This window comes from Sus scrofa, chromosome 18 (assembly GCF_054392235.1).
Source record: "Sus scrofa isolate SSC_HxYL_T2T_F1_AM1 chromosome 18, Sscrofa_HxYL_maternal_Yorkshire_Landrace_v2.0, whole genome shotgun sequence".
In the NCBI taxonomy this organism is placed as follows: Eukaryota; Metazoa; Chordata; class Mammalia; order Artiodactyla; family Suidae; genus Sus; species Sus scrofa.
Genome location: NC_139400.1, coordinates 28091230 through 28106128, shown reverse-complemented (window position 1 = coordinate 28106128; position 14899 = coordinate 28091230). Strand labels below are relative to the sequence as shown.

General features: G+C 40.2%; 1 protein-coding gene across 7 annotated transcripts in view; it reads left to right on the top strand.

Moving 5' to 3' along the window:
* The window catches only part of STRIP2 (striatin interacting protein 2), a 46597-nt gene extending 33218 nt beyond the window's left edge, over window positions 1–13379 (top strand). For all 7 annotated transcript variants that reach the window (XR_014833905.1, XM_085005473.1, XM_085005476.1 and 4 more), the window contains 4 exons: window positions 1798–1864; window positions 7148–7252; window positions 8083–8287; window positions 10943–13379. Coding sequence is in view for 6 of the 7 variants with exons in the window: in XM_085005473.1 (XP_084861599.1) it covers window positions 1798–1864; window positions 7148–7252; window positions 8083–8287; window positions 10943–11193 (628 nt within the window). In the remaining variant the exon portion in view is untranslated. The remainder of the gene's footprint in view (window positions 1–1797; window positions 1865–7147; window positions 7253–8082; window positions 8288–10942) is intronic.
* Window positions 13380–14899: the final 1520 nt, after the last annotated feature.

The following is a 14899-nucleotide window of genomic DNA, read 5'->3' as shown; positions in this document are numbered from 1 at the left end:
CATCAGGTTCAGGTTGGAGTTGAAAGAGCAGTAGTGCCAGACTACACCATTTGCCAAGATTGATCTGGATGCAGTGGTCCTCTGTGTATCATCTGCAAGCTTTACTGTTGCATGATCCCAAGAAACTTGAGCACCCACAGGTCGTTGTTGCACAGTTTCCTCATGGCTCCTAAAATCTAGATATGCCAGAAACTTGTAACTTTATGCCCCCTAAGGCTAGAATTCAGTACACTGAGATTGGAACAATTCATTTTTTTTTTTTTTTTTTTTTTGTCTTTTGTTGTTGTTGTTGTTGCTATTTCTTGGGCCGCTCCCTCGGCATTATTGTTGTTGTTGTTGCTATTTCTTGGGCCGCTCCCGCGGCATATGGAGGTTCCCAGGCTAGGGGTCGAATCGGAGCTGTAGCCACCGGCCTACGCCAAAGCCACAGCAACGCGGGATCCGAGCCGCGTCTGCAACCTACACCACAGCTCACGGCAACGCCGGATCGTCAACCCGCTGAGCAAGGGCAGGGACCGAACCCGCAACCTCATGGTTCCTAGTCGGATTCGTTAACCACTGCGCCACGACGGGAACTCCCGAAACAATTCATTTTTGATTTCCCACCCTCATTTCCTGATCACCAGTACCTACTTTGCCATGGGGCTTTGTCAGTGGGAGGTGGGTGGATGAGTAAATAAGCCAGCCAAGAATGTTTGTCCTAATGGAGCAGAACTGAACTGGCAACCTTGGGAGAATCCAACAGAGTGAAATAAGATGATGAGCAACATTATAGGTAGATCCACTGCCCTCTCCTCTCCTGCCTTTGTGGGTTTCTTGGCTTATTTCTAGCCAAATAAATTGTTGCCTTCTGCTTGGATAGAAGTTTTGACTTTCAAAATGTAGAGACAGGTTCATATTCCTCTTTATAAAAATCTCCACTTTGCTAACATCATTTATCCATTTCCAACTACTCTAGTTCAGATGGATTGCTGTTTAAAACTTCATGGAATGTCGGAACCAGAAGGCTCACTAGAGATTAGCTAGTCTAAATTCTGCATTGTGCCAGTGAGTAAGGGAGAAGAGGAAAGAGAGAGAGAGAGCTGTCATTTTGAGTGACTGTGTCCCTGTCATCATGCAGTACTTATTTCCCCTTCTGACTCATGCCTGCACCCCTGGGTTTACCACAGAGTCTCCAGCCCTCTTTTAGTCCCTCACTGCCTATTTTGGGGGGCAGATGCTATTACCATTCTTGAGCTACTAGACTGGCCTTGCTGCAGGAAGCTGCCTCTGTCTCAAGTTTCCTCTAGGAGTGGCTTCGCCGAACATTTCCCAGACCTGCTGGCTTTCAGAAACATCTGGTAAGAGCCACAGGAGAGGTCTTTGTTTCATCCTCATAGCCATAGGTTATTTGTTGTGAAGTGGGATAAGTTTGGGCAGCATCTCTGGGAAAGCAGTTATATTCACACATACACATAAGCATACTCTTAAATACAGAAACACAAATGCACACAAGCTTATGTATTTCATTGAAGAAGGGAGGAGAAAGGTGGCCATACAGAGGTCTTTCGGCTTTCTCTTGCCTCTGCCATATGGGGGCCAGCCTGAAAGAACTCTGTTGGTTTCTCTCATGGCCATGAGGAGGAGATTGGATCTGGCGTTGCTGGCATCAGAACCCTCAGTTTGAGCTAAAGTCACTAAGCAATCTGGGAAATAGATGGGGCCTGCCGAGGAGAAATAACTCCTGCCCTTTCTCATATAGCCATTTCCTGCCATTGCCATTTACCTAAAAGCTGTCCTTATCTCTGCATCTTGCAGCATCTCGGTCCTGGATTACCCTTGCTGTACCATCCAGGATTTGCCAGAGCTTACTACAGAGAGTCTGGTAAGCAGATGGGGATTTGGTAGCCTTTGAAATTGCCAGGTGGCAGAGGTTGGCATTTGTTCTTCCTTTTCTTCTCTAGCCCCCTAATGCCCTGGTTTGGGAGTCTCAGATCAATAAAGGCACCTTGGCAAGAGCACAGAGGTAGGAGGGGTTTAGAGCTGCCGACCCAGTTGAGAAAGATTTGGAAAAGCTGAGCACAGCGTTTTGTAGGGAAAAGCGTCAGTGCAAAACACTGAGGAGAGAGAATTTAGAAAGATAATGGGAGTGAAGTTGAATGTGAACATCCGTGCTGAATGGCCGGAGACTCTTTTCTGTTCTAGCCTAAAACAATTATCTGTCTTCTTTTTGCTGTGCTTCAGCCTATTCTCATTTCCATATAGGTTATACAACCCAGGAGTGTGTACTTCAGAAAATATTTGTCTTTGTCTCTCTGAGGCAAAAGTCGATTTGGCCCCAGAAGGATGACCCAGAAAGCTCCTCATGCTGGAAAGAGCTTTAGGCAAATCAGAAAAGTCCCTCAGAGTTATTCTGAATCCTGTGAAACTGGCTGATCAACAGCATGTTGAAGATCAACTTAGCTATTACCTCAGCCCATAGCCTCACCCCATTGCACTGTGATTGTCTATCTGTATTTGTTTCCCCATTTGACAGAAAACTCCTTGAAGGAAGAGACAGTACCATCTTCATCTTTATATCCCCAGAGTCTAGCACCATGTTCAGTACATGGAAGGAGTTCAATAAATGATCGGATGGCAGTGCCTGTGTGTTCCCCAACCCCTTGTCCCCCAGTTTAATACCTGCAAAGTGTCACATCAGAAAAGTATATTGCGCAAAAGTAGAATGGTGGTAACTTCTGGGGCACAAGTTTTACAGAACTGTAGGATTCTTGGCTGGAGGGGACCTGAGTGCCATTTGGCCTACCCCCCTATTTCAAAGATGAGAAACCTAGGGGCCCAGTGGATGAAGTGACTTGTCAGATCCACTCCTCATAGATATCAACCCTGAATTAGAGAAAAACCTGAGTCCTGAGACACCAAGTCTAGCACTTCTTTTAGCACCTGGGCAGAGACTTCCTGTCTGAATTAGATGTGGTCTCAGTAGTCAAGGAAGTTGAGAGCTTCTTAACACTGCAGAGAGAGGTAATAAGTTGTCTAACCTTATTTATGATAGTCAATTTTTAAAGCAACTGTATGAGGTTGGTATTAATGTTTTGTAGATGGAGAAGTTAGGTAGCTGCCAGAACCTTACAGTTGAAAGCAACAGAGCCAAAGTGGAGACCCTCTGCCAATGCGTCCCTGCCATTCAGAGTTGGAATGAGGAATGCACTTTCTCACAGAAACAGTAGTACACAGATAGCATTAAAACTTTTCAGGAATTCCCGTCGTGGCACGGCGGTTAACAAATCCAACTAGGAACCATGAGGTTGTGGGTTCAATCCCTGGCCTCACTCAGTGGATTAAGGATCCCGCATTGCCATGAGCTGTGGTGTAGGTCGTAGATGCAGCTCAGATCTGGCGTGGCTGTGGCTGGCAGCTGTAGCTCCTATTCGACCCCTAGCCTGGGAACCTCCATTTGCTATGGGTCCAGCCCTAAAAAAGCAAAAAAAAAAAGAAGAAGAAACAAAGAAACCCACCCTTTTCAATTAGTAGGGTATTTCAAAACATAAAGTCAGCTTTTATGACCTGAATCTATTTCTTGATACAATGTGTTCTCTTTTCTCAGTCACATAAGTAGAAATTAGCATAAAAAACACTCATGCTAGGTATTCTTGTCCTTTCTGTGAAGCAACAGTGGCACCTGCTGGTTTCATTTGGTAATCAGTTTTTTGTTTTTTTACTTGAACTTTAAAAGAATTCCCTGAGCCCAGTAATGGACTTAACTAGCAAGTTCGCTCCACACAGGCCTTCAACACAGTGGTTTGTTTATCTAATCTGATGGCTTCTGCACTCAGAAAGGACTAGTGTTGGAGTTCCCTGGTGGCTCAGCAGGTTAATAATCCAGTGTTGTCACTGCTGTGTCACAGGTTCCATTCCTGGCCCAGGAACTTCCATGTGCCATGGGCATGAGAAAAAAGAAAAAAATATATTTTGCTGCAGTTAACCATGTATATATTGGTTCATTCAATATATTCATTTGTATATATCATTCATATATATATGTATATATATATACATACACATATACATATTATTTAAAAAAATAAGAACTTTACATGTTTCAATTTACATGGTAAAATTTAAATGTTCACAATATCATTTTATTAAACATTCCTGAGAACATAATTTTTAATAGCTACACATAATATTCCACTACTTTTTTTTTGCCACACCCAAGGCATGTAGACATTCCCAGGCCAGGGATCACCCCTGAACCACAACAGCAATCCAGGTCATTGCAGTGACAATGCCAGATCCTTAACCTGATGTGCCACAAGGAAACCCCCCCCCACTACTTAATTTCTTTTTAAAGATTGTTTTCTACTATTATTGGGCATTTATTTCAGTGTTCTTCGTATCCAAAATGAATATACTCGTACCTCATTTCTGATTATTTCCTTAAGATAAATTCCTTGAAGTGGAATTATTTGGCTAAGGTAATCTCGATTCATATTTTTTCAGTTTTCTGAATTTGAACTGAGTTCAACTTCATTTGGCACTCCAACTACACATATAATGGACATGAAATAAAGGCAGAGTTAATGGCATGTTAATTTCTAAAGTGTTCTCATTTTGTCAAAATATTTCTCTCTCCAGTAGGCCATCTTTACTCATGTGCTGAATAGTTTCCTCACCTACCTGACATAGGAAGTCTCACAATTTTCCAAAAGTCTATATTCCAAATTCAACCCACTAAAAAGACATTAAATTTAAATTCCAAACATAAGAGAAGGATGATGAGTATATGATTGTATGGAAGTTAGGTATGGCCTTTGGAAGGAGGTTGCTAAAGAGGCAGTGGGTGTGGCCTTAGCAAGTACTGTAGGAAGCTCAGCCTCCTCTGGGTGGTTGTTTAGAGCAGTGGTATGAGAAGTAGGATGTGCAACACGATGCTTTAGGGGTGGAATATATTAGATCTTCTATGTGTATTAATATCCTTTTTTCTATATTTCTGTGCACTTTATAATATACATCATGTTGCTACAACAATCCGTTTATAATTTATAAATAAACACACATTGTATTTAGGAGTCACTGAGTATCAGAGCTAGAAGTTTCTTAGTGTCTTGCCCAATCTCATCCTCTAGTGGTAAGGCAATAGATGGAGTGGTGAAGTGTTGTCCAAAGCATTGGGTCAGAATTTGCATGACCCAGCCATTTGCAAAGAAATGTTTGGAATATCCTCTTATATCTAGGCAAGTGAAATTATTAAGTTAGTTTTTAAAAGGCAGTTCATTATAAAATTTCTTAAATTTGGATTTGATTTATATCTAGAAAGACCTATAAAAATATGTTCATATCACTTAAATTTATATAACTGATCCTTTCATCTCTTATTAAATTTAATTTTTATAACTTCCTAAATCAGGTAATACAGATAATCCCAGAAGTTTTTTGGGTTTTTTTTTTTTGCCTTTTAGGGCTGCACCTGTGGCATATGGAAGTTCCCAGGCTAGGGGTGGAATTGGAACTGTAGCCACTGACCTACACCACAGCCACCTCGACGCCAGATCCAAGCAGTGTCTGCAACCTACACCACAGCTCATGGCAACTCTGGATCCTTAACCCACTGAGTGAGGCCAGAGATTGAACCCACAACCTCATGGATCCTAGTTGGGTTCGTTAACCCCTGAGCCACGATAGGAATTCCAATCCCAGAAGATTTTTGTTATTTATTTATTTATTTATTTATTTGCTCTTTTTGCCTCTTCTAGTGCCGCACCTGAGGCATATGGAGGTTTCCAGGCTGGGGTCCAATCGGAGCTGTAGCTGCTGGCCTACGCCAGAGCCAAGGCAACGCCAGATCCGAGCTGTTTATGTGACCTACACCACAGCTCATGGCAATGCTGGATCCTTAACCCACTGAGCAAGGCCAGGGATCGAACCTACAACCTCATGGTTCCTAGTTGGATTCGTGAACCGCTGAGTCATGACGGGAACTCCGATTTTTGTTATGTTTTGATTTTGCTTTTCTTTTTTTCTTTTTCTTTCTTTCTTTCTTTTTTTTTTTTTTTTTTTTTTTTTTTTGTTTAAGGCTGCACCTGCAGCATGTGGAAGTTCACAGGCTAGGGGTCAAACTGGAGCTGCAGCTGCCAGCCTATACCACAGGCAGAGCAACATGGGATCTGAACCGCATCTGCGACCTATACCACAGCTCACAGCAACGCCACATCCTTAACCCACTGAGCCAGGCCAGGGATGGAACCCGCATCTTCATGAATACTCGTCGGGTTTGTAACCCACTAAGTCACAACAGGAACTCCTGTTCATTCCATAATTGATGTGTGTTTGTCTTGGTTACTTCAAATTAACTTGGGAGAGGAGGGAGTAATCTTCCATTTACTAGATAGCAGCTCACTTCTGCACGTCTCCCACACCTTCATTCTCCATTCACATGGTAGACACGAGGAATTTTCAAGAAGTTAGTTTGACCACCATGTGCGCTCATTGATTTGTATAGCTTCTGACACCAGTGTATAGTTACAGTCCCCAAAACCCATAAAGACTCTTATTTTCGTTCCTGAAAGATGTTCCTATGAGCAGATACCTGTTTCTGATCTGACATCCATCTGTTATCACTGGTTGGGAGCTCACAAACTATCAAGAAACATTCAAGAGAACCACCTGGTTTGAATTAACCATGTGCCATTTTTCCTTCCATGCCAGAGAATTAAGCTAAATTGCTTAATGTGCAATTGCTTAAACTGCAACGTGGTTTGATAAAGGAGGGTGGAGACTGATTTTAAAAAAATAAACTGTAATGAATATCAGATCCATCCAATATAGTTTGAAATCTACCAGAATAACTCCTAGCAGTTACAGACATAAGCTTTCCTAAAGCAAAAAGCTATACAAGAAAGCTTGCTTAAATGAAGTTCCTGTGTTCATATATCATCTTTCTCTAGTACTTACTCTAGGTACAGAGTCTTCCAGAATTGGCAGCTGTGTGTTTTCAGATGAAGGATATTACATGCTTTGAAGCCTCGGTGTGTGAGAAACAGGATGGAAAGGAGGTAGCATTTCATATGGAAGGTCTCACCTAAACTGACCAACAGTGACCTCCAGATTTCTGTGGGAATGAAAGCCTTGTAGGTGTTGAGATAATGATGAACATGCCTTATTACAGGAAGCTGGAGACAACAACCAGTTCTGCTGGAGGAATCTCTTTTCCTGCATCAACCTTCTGAGGCTGCTCAATAAACTGACCAAATGGAAGCATTCCAGAACCATGGTGAGTGGAACTTCAGATCACGGTGTCCACCTGACTGAATTTTCTTTATCTTTAGTAAATATGGACTTCCTGCTTTGTCTATAGATAGACACTGAATGCTCTGTAAGATTTAGCACCTCCTAATTCTGGGCACTTATTCTACATGAGATAATTATTAAATGGTCCATTTCTTTTCAGGGAACTTAATATGATCTCTCCTTCAGAGCAGCTCTGGTGGGGAAGTTGGGATTATCTTTTAGATTATAGTACATATCCCAAATGATACAAGCCTAAGATTATTCATTACAGCATTATTTATAATCATGAAAGATTGGAAACAACCTAAATGTTCATTAATATGTGACCAACTGGTTAAATATGGTACATCCTTGTAATGGAATATTAATACAACCATTAAAAAGAATGAAGCAGTTCTATACTGCTATGGAATAGTTTTCAAGAAATATTGTTAAATAAAAATCAAGATACGGAACAATGTGGAAGGATATGTAGTTGCTATCATTTTTGTTAATAAAATAATATATGCGTACACAAAATTATCTCCAGAAGATACGTAGGAAACTGGTAACAATGGAAATGGGATGTGTGGCTGACTAACTTCTTCGGCACTTTGAATATTAGAAATTTTGAATTATGGAATATAAATAGAGTGGATCCTCTCTGTTCTTATGACCAAGCGTAAGTGGAGCTTGGACCACAGATTTCCCAAAACTTACCAGGGTAGTCTGAGGTTAACAAGGTTTGGCTTAATTTGTCTGTGAGGTGGAAATTCCAAGAAACTTTAGACACTTATCTATCTTTCTTCACTCCCACCCTCTTTAAATGGGCAGATGCTGGTAGTGTTTAAATCTGCTCCAATCTTAAAGCGGGCTCTCAAGGTCAAACAGGCCATGCTGCAACTTTATGTCCTGAAGCTGCTCAAAATACAGACCAAGTACCTGGGGCGCCAGTGGAGGAAAAGCAACATGAAAACCATGTCAGCCATTTACCAGAAAGTACGCCACCGCATGAATGATGACTGGGCTTATGGGAATGGTGAGTTTTCTCAGGGCTTTTGCCCAGGGTTTAAACAGAACTAAATAAACATTTGCTACTCTTTTGGTATGAATTGTTACATGTTTTAGATGAGAAAATATGTGATTATATTCAGGTACTGATAAAAAAAAAAACCTTAAAGCACTGCCCCAGATTCTAGCACTTACCTTGTCCTATGTATACTATGAAAATCCACTTTATGGAGTTCCTGCTGTGGCTCAGCCGGTTAAGACGACATAGCATCTGTGAGGATGTAGGTTCTATCCCTGGCCTTGCTCAGGGGGTTAGGATTCTGGCATGTCCACAAGCTGTAGCGTAGGTTGCAGATGCGTCTTGGTTCTGGTATTGCTGTGGCTGTGGTATAGACCACAGCTGCAACTCCAGTTTGACGCCTAGCCTGGGAACTTTCATATGCCACAGTTACAGCCTTAAAAAGAAAAAAATTCATTTTATAAAACAAGTAAATTGAGGGATAATTATCCTTTTCCAAAACATTCCTCTAAGTGACAGGTCTCTTCAAGAGATTTTTAAAACTAAAATAATCTTTTATTATTACAAAGCAATTAGAAAATACAAGTAAGCAAACATTTTAAAATACTATTACATTTATGCCATATTTGTACCACCTAAAGATTGCCACTAAAATCTTATATGTTCTTCCAGATCTTTTCTCTATGTATATGCATACGTTTTATTTAAATGAAAGCAAATTGTGTATGCTATTTTATTTTCTTCTCTTTTTAGTTAACATTATCTTCACCTTTCTACATTAGTACACTTTCATTTTATCTAATAATCAAATCCATGTTCAGAATTCCCTAGCTGCCCCAAAAGTGTTCTTTAAAGCTATTTTTCCCAAGTTATAATCCAACCCAAGACCATAAATTCTATCTGGTTGTTATAGTCTTTGATTTGAATCTCACAGAGTTGTTTTGTTTTGTTTTGTTTCCATAACACTGACATAATTGAAGAACTAGGCCAGTTGTCCTGCATATCATCCACCTTCTAGACCTTCCTGCTTGCTTCTTTGCGGTTTCATTTACCTAATTTCTTTATCTTTGGTATTACTTGTAAGCTGAAAGGTAGATCTGAGGGTTTGATGAATTCAAGGTAAACCTTTTTGGCTATAGTACATTCTAGGTAATGTACTATAATGAACTGCATATTGCTTCACATCAAGAGGCGTTATTGGAGTTCCCGTAGTGGCACAGTGGTTAACGAATCCGACTAGGAACCATGAGGTTGCGGGTTCGGTCCCTGCCCTTGCTCAGTGGGTTAATGATCCGGCGTTGCCGTGAGCTGTGGTGTAGGTTACAGACGTGGCTCGGATCCCGCATTGCTGTGGCTCTGGCGTAGGCCAGTGGCTACAGCTCCGATTAGACCCCTAGCCTGGGAACCTCCATATGCCGCGGGAGCGGCCCAAGAAATAGCAACAATAACAACAACAACAACAACAACAAAAAGACAAAAGACAAAAAAAAAAAAAAAAAAAAAGAGGCGTTATTTACCTGGCTGGCCTACCAAGATATTATAGGCTGGCGAGAGTTGAAAAAATTTATTTTGGAGAGCTTTTTCATTGTATTGACATTTGCTATGATGGGATTTGACCATTATTTGCATATTTGGGTTTAAGAGTTATTGGTTCGGTGAATAATGGATTGTCTTTGCTGGGATCTGTCATGTGCCTGAACTTAGAGGATGCTGCAGTAAAGAGTTTGGAGAGGGGCACAGTCTTTAAGGCATTAGCCTACTGTGGCCCCCCTTTGCCTGGCAAAGCAATAAAGCTATCTTTTTCTTCTTCACCAAAAAAAAAAAAAAAAAAAAAAAGAGTTTGGAGAACTGAGGAAGTATATGATTGATGACTAGTAAGCCAGTATGCATCTTCAACTATAAGACATATAAGTGCAATTAATTTAAATTCTTATAGATTCTTAAAAATATAGAAATGTTTTATCCTGCAAATGGCATGTCTGTTGCTTCTGCCATCACGAGCACAAACCCAAACTGCGTTTGTAGAGTGGGGGACACAAGGAAGATAAATAGAAGCAAAGCAGATTGTTTTCTGTTTTTACTTCCATGGTAGCCTTCACCTCATAGTCTTAGTATCAGCTGACATATAGATTTACCATGTGCTGGGGGAGGTTCCAGGGAATCAGGAAAGTGTTCAGACCTTGGTCCATTTTGATTCTCCTCGTTGTGCCTCTTCCTGCCTCTTACCATTCCTTAAAAACTGATGGTTTTTTTTTCAAATAGGAAATTCCCATCCCCAAGGAACGTTCAATAACAGGAACTGAGTTACCATTTTGGAAAATAATACGTATTCCTAACTAGTAAGAAAGTGAAATAATGAAAAGGAAATACCATAAAAACAACTCTACCTCCCTCAGGGCCCTCATTTCCTTCTCAGTGGTCATCACTGTTAACCAGTTTCTAGACTCTTCCAAAGACAGTCTCTGCATATATAAGCATATGTATATGGGCATATGCACATTTTTTAAACCTGAGCAACAGCATATTCTATACTTTGTACATTGCTCTTTACAGAAGAGGAAATTCTGTGCAGTTCCAATATTGGTATCCCATAGACCATGCTCTGTGCTAAGAGAGCAGTGTCCTGAGTTGTATACATCTTTTCTTCCTATCTTCCCAACACAGACATTGATGCCAGACCGTGGGACTTCCAAGCAGAAGAATGCACCTTGAGGGCCAACATTGAGGCTTTTAACAGCCGCCGGTATGACAGACCCCAGGACTCTGAGTTTTCACCTGTGGATAACTGCTTGCAGAGTGTGCTGGGGCAGCGGTTGGATCTTCCTGAGGATTTCCACTATTCATATGAGCTCTGGCTGGAGAGAGAGGTGTTTTCACAGCCCATCTGTTGGGAGGAGCTGCTCCAGAACCACTGACTGAGCTCTTGTCAACAAGTATCTGATAGGGAGTGGTTGGCTCCAATAAATGGTGCTCTGCCTACCCTGCCCATTTAGCCTTTGTTTCAAGCTCTAGGAGCGCTTGTCCAGGGTGGAGCTGGCCCAGCCCAGGACATCTAGTGTAGTTCAGGACTATTCTGGGGGCTTTTAGGCCTGGAGATAGTATAAGGCTGGGATCCTGAGTCATAAAAATTGATCTACTTGCCCTGGAGTCAGTTGGGTGCCCAGTTGCCCATAAAATCTCTTTGCTGGAAAGTCCTGTACAGTTTTTTTTGTGAGACTTCTCCCTGCTTTAGTCTTGCCTAGAACCAGGCTAGGCTTTGCTGGCCCCAGGAGTGTGAATAAGTTTATTATGGCACTTGACCCATGGCCTTCCTTATAGGTAATGGGAAGTGTGGCTCATAAAATTTCTTCTTGCTCACCTGGACTACCAGATGTTTGGCAAACCCAACTTTGAAATTAAGTCTGTATTTAAAATTTTAAATTTTGACACTCACCTCTTTCTGAAATTTTTAGCTCGAAGATGATTTTTAGAGCACCTGCACCTTCTTTGTGAAGGATGATGATTTACTATTACCTAAATACTGCATGTTATAGAAAGGTATATTGTGTAAAGTCTTTTTTCTTTATTCCTTAAGAGATCTGTGTTCGGTGTGAAAATTATTTCCTTGTGTACTCTGTATAGGGCATGGAGTGCTCTGCCACCATCAATATAAAACAGTCAGGCCTCTTCTAAGAACATTTCATGTTTTTCTGAAACTGCTTCAGTCTTAAAATGACTGAGTACATTGCAGAAAATTATCCTTTTCATCCAGCTCATTTTTAAATGACAAGTTAACTACAGGAAGTTTTATTTATTGAGATGGTGTATCCATTTGTGTTCATGATCAATTTATTTTTTAATTGAATAGAACAGCAAGAGCATCACAGCTTATCATTTTTCTTTTTCTTCTATGTTGATTAATGATTTTTTCCCCTTTTTACTGCTAGCAGTTTCAAAGTGTCATGTGGAGATTTAGCAATACTGTTTCTACCTGCAAGTATTACACGTTTCTTTGAAAATATAAGGGTTGATGTACTGACCTCTTTAAACACCTCTCTTTTACAGCGGAATCACATATTTCCTCACTGAAACAAGGTTTTTAGAAAAGTTTCTGATTTGTCAGGATCATTTTGTTTCTCAGCTGTCCTCACAGTTATGCCATCTATATTTTCAAGTGTTTTTACTTTAAATGCCCCTGCCCTGCAACATAGACACTACTGAATCCTTTTTATGATAACACCAGGCCACTGTAATTGGGCCAGGAGGTCTAGTCAAAATCAGCATATTTACTTCATCCGTGGTCAACCAGTGTTTCTTTTGGAAGTCATGATAGAGTTGCTAATGATTTCCGAAGGAACTTTGCCAAAACTCTGATTATAGCTTGGATTTCACCTTTTTGTGCTTTAGGGTAGTAGGATTTCTGCTTTTTTTTTTTTTTTTTGAGAGGTCAGAAAGAATGTAAGTATGTAATGGATAAAACTGAAAATCTGTAAATTTTGCTTGAATAGGACAGCAGTCCTCATTGCAATTAAAATAATTTACTGAGTATATCATTACTGAACCCTATTAATTTGTGATTTTAATGTGATTTAAGTGAAAAGACAACCTTTACCTAAAGGAAAGAATAATTATCAATCTATTTATTTTGAGTTAAGTAGTATGGAGTATCTGTGTCCAGAACAGATGTTAAAAATATGCACATGAATGCTTTCTGAATCAGAGATGTATGCTAAGCTTTAACATTTCTTACTTTTTTAATAAATATTTTCTAAGGGAAGATTAATTCTCAGTGTACATGGAAAAACTGATGCACCAAGGATAAGTGTTTAGTTTCAAATTATATCATTTTACCACTGATTTGCTGGGACTAGCATTCAGGTACTGATAGCCAGCCCCATAGATTTCAGTAACTGGCTTGATGTTCCCAATTTGAGAATGTATGTGTGTGGTTAGGAGTAAATTTAGCCTCCAATAGTGATTACTGTTACAACATAGAAGAACATTATTTGAGTGATTTATAATGAAGATTTTTATTTGTGAATATTTCAGTAAAGTTTGTGTTGATTGTTGATAATACTGTTTATCTACTGAAGCACTTTAATAAAAAGAGAATTGAACTGAAGTTAGAAGTTTGGTATTTAACTTCTTCAACATAGGAGAATCTTAAAGACATTAGATCTAGAAAGGAAGGATATAATTAAAGGGATGACTATATAAAATCTTATATTAGTATTCCCAGGGGGTAGACTGATATAACAACTGCAAGATCTCAGTGACTTACAACAAATCTTTTTTTCTTGTTCTTGGTTCTGGGGATCAGCTACAGCTCTGCATGACTCAGGTTGACTTGCTAGATTAGCTCTGCTCCATATGTTGTCTTATTCTGGTACTAGGCTGATGGAATAACCCCTACCTGGGACAGACCATTCTCATAATGAAGGAGAAGATCAAAAGGCCAAAACACCCACATGCATTTATGTAGCTTTAGCTCCTACCTGGATGTGGCACTAGTCAAATTGTTCATATTCCACTGGCAAAAAAGCAGTTCACATGGGTGAGCCTGACACTGGACCAGGGAAGCATACATCCTATAGGGAGGCAGTTGCAACCAGATGTATGGGTAGACAGTGAGTCGCAACAGCTTCCCAGTGTGCTCTTCAGATTGGTGGTGGGACTTTTCGAGAGATTCTAGAGAAAACAGCTTTCCAGTGAACATTTGAAACCACCCATTTCAGTGCTTTCTGCTGATATTTCCAGTGTGGTTTTCTTAACCTTCTTGTCTGTAGATCCCCAGCTCTTCCATTTAACAATTGTTAATCATTGTTATATAAAGACAAGTGTTTTGATGGTTTCTATTTCTCCCCAATTAGTGGTGATGAGTTGGAATTCTTCCCTCTAGTCCTCTTGAGATGACCCATATTTACAGTAAAGCTAGCTGAGATTAAGAATGCACCTGTGAGGAGTCCCCTGGTGAGTTAAGAATCTGGTGTTGTCACTGCTGTGGCTCTGGTTACAGCTGTGGTAAGGGCTCAACCCCTGGCCCAGGAACTCTTGCATGCAGTGAGCATGGCCAAAAAGAAAAAGAAAAAAAAGAATGCACCTGTGATTTTGGACCAAAATGGCCCTGGTTCATACAACAATCAGACTCACAGCTTTGATCTCATTGGATGCCATAATTGATGAGCTAAGTAATCTTAATTACATCTTTTGCTATCTTCACAGGTTCTAAGGATGAGGACGTGGATGTACCTTTTGGAGGGCCACAATTCAACCCCTAAAACTCATCAGGCACTAGCAAATAGCAATATTGATTCATTTACTCTCAGTATTAGAGGTGTAAGGCAAGGCTCAGGGGAAGTTATTTTTAATTTCAAACACTTGCAGCATTTGATGTCATCAAAGGTGATTCAAGTAAAGAAAGAATTTTAGGCTTGAGTAGAGGATATGACATGAGGGACCATGTGTAAAACTGAAGAATACGTTTATGTAGTGGTATTTTTGTTAAGAAGACACATATAAAAAAAACAAATAATTTTCTAAGTACACAATGATAAATGTAATCTCCCAACCCAGATCCCCATCTTGTTCCCCAAAAGTAATGACTATCAATATTTTTTCTATTTTTTTAATTATTTCAGAAAA